Source organism: Neopsephotus bourkii, unplaced genomic scaffold (assembly GCF_033783945.1).
Source record: "Neopsephotus bourkii isolate Nb327-2 ecotype Australia unplaced genomic scaffold, CSIRO-AGI_Nbou_v1 NB_653, whole genome shotgun sequence".
NCBI lineage: Eukaryota > Metazoa > Chordata > Aves > Psittaciformes > Psittacidae > Neopsephotus > Neopsephotus bourkii.
Window position 1 is genome coordinate 279,656 of NW_026901152.1, and position 12,176 is coordinate 291,831.

A 12,176-nucleotide genomic window follows, 5' to 3' on the forward strand; every position below is an offset into this window, starting at 1 on the left:
ACAGCTGAACCCAGAGTACTTCTCCAAGTTCAGCTTCCTTCAGGAGGGATGCAGGGTGTGTTGTCTGTGGTGCACACTGATACACAGTAATAAGCAGGGACATCTGAAAATTTGCTCCAGAAATGTACTTCTGACCTGAGCTAAAGCATGAACCCAGACAGGCTGCTGCTAAGCGAACCCGTGACAACTGGTAAGAGACCTCTTGTGGCCACCACATTTCAGGCAGGCTTAGTTTCTTTTCTGCGCTGGCTCCGGTTTGATGATTAGTTCTATTTTTAGTCACTACTTTGTGCAAATCCAAACAGAGAAAAAGGATGCCTATGTGGCACTGCAAGCGGAATTTGGTTCTATGTCAGACTAAGGATGCAGAAAGAGGATTATAGCTGCTAGAAGAAGAAATACAGCATATGATACTGAATCCCCTGGGGAGGTTGGCTTCTAAGATAAAGTTCAGACTAATCTCATCTTAATTAAAACAAAATGAAATTTATGATATCTCATTTCCCCGCCATTTTATTATTTAGGTCTCATTGTCAAACACTTTGCAAGACTCTAGGAAAAGACAGTGGCTGCCCCAAGGAGTTTCAAGTCTAACTCAGGCAGAAGTAAACACTGTAGCTCAGGAAAGAAAGTAAAGCCCTTGGTGATGGATAAATACCTTTATGTTTTCACAAAGGTCATTCTCAGCAGACGTGAGAGAAAGCAGGGAGTGGAGAACCTGCCTTTGCTGCTGTGACACAGGAGGAAGCAGAGGAGAAAAAGGAAAAGGTGAATGCAGACATGGATGGAGTATTGGATAGGGGATTTTAAGAAAAGAGAAAGGATGCATTTAAAAAAACAATTCAGAGGTGTGACTGCTGTCACTTTTAAGAGTAAAAAGTTTTCATCCAATATAGAGAAAGAAGCAAAACAAGCACAGGAAACAAGTATAAGTGACTTGGACTGGATGAAGGCTGGGAATAAATTTGAGAGCATTATTTTGGGCACAATTTGTCACAAAGTGCGGATAGGGGTTTTCCTTTTGTACTGAAATACAACTATAAAGAACCTTGAAAATATATAAAAATATATAGAGAAAAATGCCATGCCCTTTAAAAGAGTGAGGATACAGGTGAGGAAATCAATTCCACTAAATAATTCCCAAGAAGCACTAGGACAGCTCCCTTTCATTTTAGATATGAACACAGTTACGTGACATAATTTAGCAAGTGATTTAATGGCTCTTGTCTTGAACGCTATTCATCTGCTAGATGTAACCCAGGTTTTCTATTCACATTTTTCAAAACCTCTAATGCAGCTATTTTTTTATTTTCCTTCTTTCTTTCACCTACTACATCTTCAGAGTGCAATTATAACTTTTGAGCTAAGCAGCAAGGATTTTTCCCCTTTACTTGGCAAGCACCTGCCCAGCTTCCAAAATAACACCGTCTCCTCCTCAAGGCTGAGTAAGAGCAGTCTGGGCTGACATTGCGACTCTTTTGGAAAAGTAGTATACAGAAAAATTAAGACAACAAATCCTCATTATTCCTTTCTAAAGAGGACTGGTGGAAAAGGTTGGGCACTACATGGTTTGCTCTACAGTGTCCCATCTTTCTCTGGAGAAACACGAGTAAAAACTCTTAAGAGAAACCTACGACATTTCTTCTTCCTAACCTCACCCCCCAGTATTTTCAAAATTGAAGTGATCTGTCTCATAATTATTTAATATGTGATAATGATGATCTCATTATTCTACCCTTTCTTGAACTGTCAGACTATGTCCAGTAAGTAAAGGGTCCTATGAAGACCTTTCCTAGTGGTACAAAACTGTCTGGAAAATTTATAGCTGATAAAAGTGTAGCTACTGAACAAGAAAACACAATTCAGCTCATCTTGAAAGAAGTGAAAGCAAACTGTGGCATAAGACCACCCCTGTACCCTGAAACTGTCTGGTTTAAGCTTCTTTCCTGTCATTTACAACAAAACCAGTCTTTTTCAGGAATCTTCATCAAAAGTTAGTAACCCTACAGTACATTATCTTTATTAGGGAAAATGATAGTGTGTATGTATGACCCTGACCTTTGTAATCAGAAAAACAGAGAAAACCAGAAATTCTATTATTATAAAGACACAGGACTAAGCTGAAAGTGGGGACCATAGATAAAGTCTGGACAACACTGACACTTTTTTACTCCAGTACAATCTGTTTTGGGAGTTTGAGTGGGGAGGAAGAAGAAAGATCATCTGGGAGCACAGTGGATGGATTTTAAAACTCTCTGACATTCTTCCATTCTTGGCCGTCTCTTACTCTTGGCATCCTCTGTTTTTCTTATTGCACAGAAAGGACAGCTTTAAAGTAACAAATAAGCGCAAGTCTGGAAAACATGCCTGTTCTTTTATGAGAAGCACATGGGATAGCTCAGCTGCTGCTTACTTGGAGCAAAACTGACACCCCCTCATTTGCTTGTTACCAGACAGTTCAGCAGCCAGGGAAGAAGAGCTCTCTTACTCCAGAAGTTATATTAGGCAGTGAAACTACATATGTTATTAAAGTTCAAAGAAACTGATTAAGCCTTTGTTGTGTTGCCCAATTATGAGGCAAATGACAGTTGTTGGGTTTTTGTTGGTTTTTGTTGTTTGTTTGGGGTTTTTTCCCCAAATGTATGGGTCTGTCTTCTCAAGTCTTGGTTTTTTAACCCCATGCTTTAATAAATGGTGAGCCTCAGGAAGAAATGGCTTATTTTTATTCAAAGGAGAGGCGGGTACTGTTTCTGGAGCGCACCTTTTACACATAATATCCAGGATATTACCCCCTTAACGGAGACAAAAAAACCCAAACAAACAAAAAACCAACTCTTTATTTTCCTCCTCTACTGCTTCCCTTCTTTAGAGCTGGAAAGTAAACATTTAAAAATGCATACTGTTAGTGGGCTGCATAGCACTACACTGTTCTGTCAAAGTGAATATTGTGATAAATTATGCCAGTCTGTTCATACTTACAATCATCTTCTGCTTCCTCATACCAAAGCATGTGAGCAGACATGAAATCTCTTCACAAAAAAGGAGGAAAAAGACAACAACAGCAAAATATTTCTTGGCAAAGTATATTCCAACTTTGCTGCTCCAGTAGCTTTTGCTGAATTAGGCTTGTCCCTGCGTAACGACAGATGTGTCCCAGCACAAGCTCCAGCAGCAATGCAGAGGAGAGCGCAAAAAGCACCCCAGTGGGATGGAGCTTCTGGCTGGCTGATGGCAGGGTCTGTGTCCCAGGCAGGGAGAGACAAGGATCCTCACTTCCACCCAGCCGGCATGGTAACTAATGCCAGTGCTCTTTGGAGGCCCCTAAATGTTTCAAATTCCAGGACCTGCGCAGAAGCAACGCTCTCTGCTTCCCTCAAAACAAAGTTGATTTCCCATAATAGGACAGCCCATGCACTCGACATATAAGGCTCTGCTTTCAGGGTGGCATGTGCAATGGATTTAAATTATGTGTTACAGCTTCCCAAGGAACAGTCAGTGCTACAGAGCAGGGTGAAAGCATTTACTGCTCCCTCAGTGCAGCTCTCCTGAGAGCCCTATGGAACAGATTTGCCCTCTCCCCCACAAATGATTCCCAGTCCATCCCCAGACAGGATCCTCCATTTCTGGGAGAGATGCAGTAACCCTCCTGTCTTCAACCATTCTGTCCCAGATGAGACTTTCTGGATTGCAACCTCTTTCCCAAGCAGGGCGAAAAAATAAACAAACCCCAAACAGTGCTGTTACCAAACTAAATGTGTGAATACCAACACAGGTTGTGGTGAGTCAGTAGCTGCTTGGGGAAAAGAAAAAGAAAAAAAAAAAAAGCTATTGACTTACAATTGACCTTTCCACTCCCAACAAAAGCACGTGGTAGGGCTGCTATTCACAGCCCAGAAACACCCTACAGAAGAAGCAGAGGCGGGACTGTACACAAGTTGCCTGCCACTGCCTCTTCTCTAAAGGGACCATCCCTTCACTCCCAAATCCCAGAACCTGCTGGTCCTAAACAGGTGGGACACAGGCTTATGCTCTCTCCCTGCATTCAGTCCCAGGCCATTTTAGTTTATATTGCAAGGAAAAGCAGGCATCATCACAATATCTGAGAAAGGGACTGTGACATCCTTCCCCTAAACACAGATTTTGTAAGGCTTCTTTCTCTAGTATGTGCTTTGTACAGTATATATCTGGCCTTTTGAGATAGGCCATAAAGAACCCTGTTATTAATTCGTGGTTACATTTGAAAAGTCATTTGAAAAAACACTTTTAAGCTGTTCACGAGTTTAAAAAAATCTTTCCCTTAAAAAGAAAAGAAAAAAGTTATTTTTCAGTTTTAAAGGTTCAAGTGTCGATTCATGGTGATTAAAAATTTATAAGTAAATTCCTGGATTATACAGAAAAATAAACACAAACATGAAGTGCAAAATATAACCTTAAAGCCACTGGCATTTTCTACACCAATAGTCAAATTAATACACTGGAGAACCTGGATGTACAGTACATTCCACAGACTCCTAAGGATTAATTTGCAGCCCACAGGAACTGCAAGTCATGAACTGATGTAGAAAATAATCTGAAGCAGAGCACTGCACGCTGCGACAGCAGCAGCATTTTGATTATTTGAGGGAGAAGGAGACTGAGCAAACTCAGGAAACGAACTGCTTATTGTGCAAAAGTCCTGTTTTAAAATATCTAATGTCACCCTTGATAGCACATGCTGTCAATAACTGAGGCTCAGTAATGTACTTACAGACTACAAGTGAAAGTTATCTTGAAGGTAGGTGTCTAATGCTAGAACTGTGAACCTCCTGGCTCCTATTCATTTCAAGGTGACAAACTTTTTCTTCGAATCTTTCCAGGTTCCTAAATCTCTCTTTCTGAATATGATCAGAGGGCCTTCATCTCAACAGAATTCGACAGTCTGTTTTACACCTAACTTCAGTCATAATCCACAAAACTCATGTGTATTATTCATCGTCTCTGACAATGTCTTTGAGACCATCAGAGAATACTCAGATCAGGCTCTGCAAGAAATACAGAGCTACTCAATGGTTTCTTCTAAATCATGGCTCAAGTAAGTGCTAGTGGTAATGTTTGCAATTGCTTACAACTTAATTACCCAGATGCAGGAAACCCAGGTTTTCTTCCCTTCCTCTATTTCCAGCAGCTATGAATGCTGTAATTGGTTGACACTGAAAAACAACAACTCTACTGAAAAGAGGTTTTATACACATTTGTCAGTCCCTATTGTCCAGCATGGTGTACATTTATATTGCATGTACAACCTAGCACAGGTTAAGCATTTTGACACACCAGGTTTGCTTGTTTATAGTGTGGGTTTTTTTCTCTGAACCAGCCTTAAAAGCTCTGGCTCTCTTCAACAAAAGTCATGGCCTCACTGTAGACCTGTGTCAAGTTATTAAAGCACACTCAATAAATGCAGGTAGTCAGAGGCCACCTGCCTCACTCTTCCTTCAGGATACTGCAAGTAGCCAGGTTCTGACCTGCAGCATCACTGCTCAGTGCTCTGAGACTACCATGCCTGTAGTACAAGAGGGAAAAGGAGCAAGCTTCAAGGTCACAGAGAAGCTGAAAAGTGTGGAAAACTTTTAATTTTTTTTTTAAAAGATTGCTGGAAACTCTTAATGTTGCCTTCCTCTTTTACAGTCAGTAATGGGTTAAATAAGGAAAACTGTCTTCTTCAGAGTAACGGTTAGGCTGACTTTTAGCTGCCCATTAACAAACACTTTATACAGAGGCTGTTTGTTTTCCTGCTTGAGAAGTCCTTTCAAAATGCAAGTATTGATAAAGTTGAAAATATCTCCTTTCTAATGGTATGAGCGTGACAGGAATGCAGAGCTGGAGAAAATGACAAAGAGGCCAGTAGCTATCAGAAAACAAGGCCCAACAATAAACTGCCTGTTCAGGGACCATTCAGGATACTGGGTTCAGCATACACCATCATGACCTTAGGAAAGAAATGGATTTCAAGAACCAAATTTGGCAGCCAAGTTTATGGTGTCAGCAAGCTAAATCAGAGGGAGGTTAAGACTTGAAGATAACGGTAAAACCTTAGGCTGGCCATGGGAACCAAGTTCTCAGGTGTCTAACTCTTCCTCTCCTGTACCATATTAAAAGGCTACACTGAAATTTAGGACTCCTCTGCCCTTCTCTGGCAGGGGAAGGCAGGGGGCAGGAGAGGGAGGAGAAGATGCGATTGGAAAATTATTATTTTGACATAGAAAATAAATATTACAGTAGCCAGAATAATTTATATGGGAGGAAGGATCCCCAGTTCAACATAAATAAATGAGAACTTCATGTTAACATCCTCTACAGAGTAACAGATCTTCCATCTCACCGTAATTTACTCTGATATAAGCATCTAACCAACCCCCAACAAAAGAAAGCACACCATATTGCCCTTTATATCGTCTAACACATACAGCATCTCTTTTTCTGTTAACAGATAAAACAAGAAAATAACAAATAGGTAGCATGCCATGCAGAACTGATTTACAAACCTCTTATGACTTTTAGACATCCCAGTGGCACATGTTGTTTGCCAATACAACTCAACATCAGGCACAGCACTTACAACATAAACCTAAGACAGATGATGTTTTGATTATAATTTCAGAAAACATTTCAACCTTTGTTCCACCCTGGTTTTAGCTCCCCGCCAACACTGACCTAAAAAAATTAAAGGCAATCCAAGCCTGTTGTTCAGTATAGCCACTAGGCTCATAACAAGATGTCTCTGTGCTCTTGCCAGTATTTGCAAATCTATCACATCTATCTGTGTGGGAAGAAGAGCTGAGCTCTAGGGACTGTGGGACTGATGTGAAGGGAGAACTGGGATAGGAATCTTCTAAGCACTAATACACAGTGTGGGGGTTTGCCCTGGTGGCCCCCGCTTTGAGTCTTTTTATTATTCACTTCCTGTTGTGAAAACCAAAACCAAACCAGTTGTGTCTCAGCAACAGAGGAAAAACAAATCTTTGACATTTTTATCACAACAGAAGTAAACAGACAGCTTCTGATTTTCCTAGGAAATAAAAAAAAAAAAAAGGAAAAAAGGAAATCTTCCCAATGTAAGCCACTGAAGAACTTTCCTTTGTTCTTTTGTTTCTTAGCCTATTTTTACTTCAAAAAGGAATACAGTGTAGGGAGTTTTAGTACAGGTTGCAAGGTTGTGTTCGGTTTGGGTTGTGTTTTTTTTCTCGTCTCTTCTCTATGCTTATTTGATCTGCAAACCAGGAAGAAAAAGTGTGGAAGATACAAGGTTATAGACTGAAAATTAACAGATAATATAATGATCAAGGCAAAGCCCTCTCATATGCTGGGGACTGTTAAAAACAATCTAGTTTCCATTCCATTAATTCCTATATCATGAAATACTTCTGTTCGAAAACATGCTCTAGCATATGAACCAGAACAGTGGCTTATTACTGTGCTTGTGCTCTCCCCAAGCATGCTATCTCCTTCGTGCCATAGTTACCTTAAAATAGGAGTTACTGTTTTTTGGAGAGCATTAGAACAAAGAAGGGCTGGACTCACTTCATACTAGTTCAACATAACATGCAAGCAGGAATCGATATCCTTTTTGGAAAGCTTCAGCCTAAAGAACAAACGATCCTTTCTACCTAGGGGAGCTCTCTTAGGCACAAGGTCCCAATCACATTTAGCAGGACAGTATTTGCTGCCTCCATTTCCCATATACATGGTGTTTTGCAGATCTTTATTCTCAAACCCTACCAATTCTCCGACTTTCAGAAAGTTTTACCACAACAGAAATGAAATCAGTCTTAACCAGAGTCAGCTTGACCAGACTACTCAGAAGATATATTGAGCCATCAAAAGGAAACTGTAAGAAATAATAGCAAATTATATAAAAACTAATATTAAGGATACAAAGAAGAGATGAGAAAGATTTTAATTACTGATATATACATGGTAGGAGACCAAGTAATAAAGAGGAATTAGAATTATTCATTTTTTCATATAAAAAATCTGTTCTTAATGTCTCTAGAGAGGCTTATATGACCAGAAGAGAGACTCTTATTAACTAATAATTCCTTTTCTCTAGATTCAGGCATGTAATTCAGTCCAATGACCATAAGCATCCCACATAACCTACTGAGAGTATCCCTCTCTGGAGAGTGTCTGAGTATCTAAAATAGACTCCTGCCCCAACCTGCCCTTGGCAGGAGAGTGGGTGTCTGGCACTAGCTTTCTCTTTTCTTAGCACACTCTTGGTTAAGTGTCCAGACCATGAAAGGCTTAAATCAGACTGTCTCTCCCCAACTTCTCAACATCTACAGGAAGAAAATATGGGCACTCAGACCAGTAGTAAGACACAGCACATTGCATGAGGTCCCCGAGCTCAAAGTAAAGCCTTTTGGTGCAGTTATGTTCTGGGAGTGGGTCCAAAACATGTCAGATTTACCCACTTCTGAAAGCCACTGCAACTCTCCCAAGGGCAACCTGCATTCAACATTATCAACATTAGAGAGGAACGGAGCCCAGACCCCACAATGAGTAGTTGCTTAAATGCAACTAATAAGAACTCAATTATTTGCATCACATGTAAATAGTGAAAGGCTAACCAATTTTCATGTACACATGCACACTAACATGCCTGTAAGTCACTGACAGATCAAGTGTGCGCACAAGCGAGTGCTGGTGATGGTAACAATGCATGTGCATATTATTCATCATTTAAGAGACCTCAATTTCACAAAGTTTAAAACAATTATAAACCCTCAAAGGTAAGGAGAAAGAGTTTAAACCAAAATGTGAATGATAATTGGAAGATGTTTGAAAACAATACTTAGGTGCCTATATGTCATTACTAAGAAAATAAGTTCCTATGGTTAAAAACAAACAACTGCAAACAAAACCAAATTTTGTTTAGAAGACAAGTAGGTATTTAAAAAAACAAAAGCAAATACCATACCTAAGGAACAGAGGAAAAATGCCAGGCTGATTGCAAAGAATATCAATAGGGAACTAAGAGGTAATTATGAATCAGAGTCAACAATCCATACGTACTAACTAGATAGAGAATTCACCTAGGTCTGCAGGCAAGCTGCATCAGCTCTGCCAAAGACAACTCAAGGTCATTTTACATAGGACGTGTGTTAGCTGCTAACATAAACACAGATTCCTTCAGGGAAACACAGCTGAAGTGCCAGCTGCCTACTCAGGATCGCAGTCACCTCACAGCTTTGCTCTGATCCAGTCAATGTTTCAGCTGTGTCCAGGTTTGACACAACACTTCATAAAAGCCACAGATAAACACGGAGCAGTTAAGCATCACAAATATCCAAACAGACAGTTTCCTTTGTAAAGACAGACTGCATGTTTAGTCTCGAAGGAAAGGCAAAGGAGTACATAGCTGCTGCCTTTCCACATCTATAGATGACAATGCTGTTATTACTTTTCATGTATGCCAAGGAGAGGGGTGTTACTTGGGTAAAGTCAACTTAGATTTCATATTAGGAGAACATTGTGAGAATACCAAGTTACTTAAGTATATGAAAACATATAGACACAGAGGTTGTCAAACCCTTGTAAGTGGAAGCTAGAAAAGTTTAACAAATTTTGTCAAGAGTAACAAAATGTATTCGATTCATTTCTCTCTTTGTACTTTGCAGTAGAAGAACTCTAATGCCTTTCACCTCCCTATTTCTGTAACTCTCTGAACCAAAATTACAGACTGGTTAATACAACCTGTCACATACAGTTTGTATTCATCTCATAAACAAAATTAATTGTGCTGTGAAAGGAGAGCTGCCAACAGACACAGGCGTACATGCCCAATCCCAAAACTAAATTCTACCAGCAGTTTTGCCAGTCACTCATTGTTCAACTTCAGGGTTTTTTCTTTCCCACACAGAAAATAGTTACAAGCTAAACAAGTGCTAAACGCCAGCATGATTAAATGTTAAGATATGTGTCAAACTCCTTAAAGTACAGGACTATTAAGGGTCTGTGTTTTAATTACGTTGCTTTCACCTTAGGTTGCCCTGGATGACAATTCCTCCAAACCTTAGTCACAGTGGCAAAAAACTGTCACATTAAATTTGTGAAGACTGGGTTATTATGAGAGCAAATTATGATGATAGAATTCTGTTAGTTCAGGTCTAACGAATCATTAATGCACACACTAGGATGAATGTTAAATTATTTCTGTGCAGGTCTATATGCAGGTTGGCACATCAAAATGGCAAACTGAAGTTAATTCAGATCTGCAGAACTGATGTTACAAATGTCAAGATGATGGCAAAATGATACTGCTGCAAGTGAACTATGATTAAAAAATAGGACACTAAACAAAAAAATGTGTTAAGGGAATGTAAAAATAAACCCACAGAAAATAAAACCAAAGAAATTTTTACTTAAAGCAAAAAACATACTGGATATCACTAATGCTGCAAACCCAATTCCGTGCCAAACTGGACAGTGTTGATCAGGAGGGCACAAAGCCAGCATGAAACTGCCTTGCAAGTAACTGCCTATAAATTCTTGCTAATAGCATCACTAGGAATTTTTTTCCCACTAAAAAGAGGTAATTGGCTCTGTAGAAATATGAATAATTTTTTAAAAAGGGCTCAAGATTCTTGTCCTATGACAGAACCTGGTTTGATTGGAAATTCCTTCCTAAATTTAATCACGTTTATGTTCTTCTCTCTTGTATTCTAGCAGGGTTAGAATCACACATGTAAAAAACAAATTATCTGTTAGGCCTGAAAGAAATTAGTTCAGTCTTAGGTAAATTCAAACATATAGGATCCTCAGCACTATAAGATTAAGAAGATTACATATTTAATATGCAGAGTGCTCATAATATTTTAATGTGATTAGATCAATAACACCGAAGATATGCTAGCATATGTTCTTACAGCAATGTTTAATTAGTAAATCTAACATACTGGGGGAGGGAGAAGGCTAATTAAAACCCCGAAAAATTAACTCACACACACACACCCTTCTCCTTCCTATTATCTATTTACTTTTAAATACAAGAGGTGCACTTCATTTCCAGTTTGGCAATAGCAGGTATTCTGTGTCCTTTCAGAACAGTGGCATATCTATGTATCTATCTATCTATTGTTTATCTAATCTGTAATGTTTTACCTAAAGCAGAGGAGGCATTCTCTCTTTGTATCACCCAAAATGTGTGATACTCAATTCCTGATGAATTACACTGGTGAAGTGCTTTGGTTAAATAACACACTTTGTCAAGTAGCTTAGGTAGTGCTTGACCTTTAAGTGGAAAGCATGAATAATTTTCTCCAATCTAGCAGAGAAGAAAATGAAAAATTTAGTTTTCTTGCAAACTTATTAGTTTTTATTCAACAAGTTACCCAACTTATTTAGCAAAACAACAGAATGGTAAACTCTCACTAAAAACAAAAATTAAAAAAAGATAAATTTAAAAGGTAACTTATTTCAGAGATAAGTACAGAATGGCTCTGCATTTCTCAGGATTTTCAAAGCAACTCCATGGCTAAGGAAAGTAGATCAAAATGATCAGTTCAGGACTCCAAGTCATTTCCATCAGAGACTGAAATTTGTAAGAGTCATTATCACTGCATAAATTGCATTAATATTCATGTAACTTTTCTAGAGACAGACATAGATACTATTTGAAGGCATGCACTTTTTAGAAGATGAGCATCAGTACAGCCAGCTACTCACTAAGTCATCTAGTTGCAGTAAACCTATGCCAGCTGAAGTGACTTGTGAATCTGAACTGAACATAGGAGGTCCAACTAAGGAGTTTTAAAACCTAAAAAGTCTATTCTCTGAAGAATTATTTTTAATGTTGTTTTAAAATGTTTAACTTCATCCATGAACCTCAAATTGAGGGCTTTTTGGGGTTTTTTTTTGAGCATGTTAGTTGCTTATGCAGTATGTATGCAAATACGTATGTGATGAGACCCATGGATTGACAAATTCCAAAGCAGTTGTGTGCTGTGTGTATAGAATTACTTCCTCTAAAAATATTTCATGTGAATTTCAAAATATAATTTAGATCAGAACTGGGACAGCTTTATTATTAGTATGGAAACCAGAAATTTTTGGCAGTCTTTTCTATTTATAGATCCTCTTACACACAGCCCAAGTGCCTGCTTTCAGATGAGTAAAATTTGCCTTAACCTATTTTTATG

At 38.8% G+C, this 12,176-nt stretch overlaps 1 protein-coding gene across 3 annotated transcripts in view; it reads right to left on the minus strand.

Annotated features, from left to right (window-relative positions):
- LOC133211693 (dystrophin-like) overlaps window positions 1-12,176 on the minus strand; it is a 431,855-nt gene that overhangs the window by 252,921 nt on the left and 166,758 nt on the right. The window contains exon 1 of one of the 3 annotated variants that reach the window (XM_061352263.1): window positions 2,980-3,293. The exons of the other annotated variants lie outside the window; for them this stretch is intronic. Within the exon in view, the coding sequence (XP_061208247.1) occupies window positions 2,980-3,022 (43 nt within the window). The 5' untranslated portion in view covers window positions 3,023-3,293. Of the gene's footprint in view, window positions 1-2,979; window positions 3,294-12,176 lie in introns of those variants that run through there. 3 annotated transcript variants of the gene reach the window in all.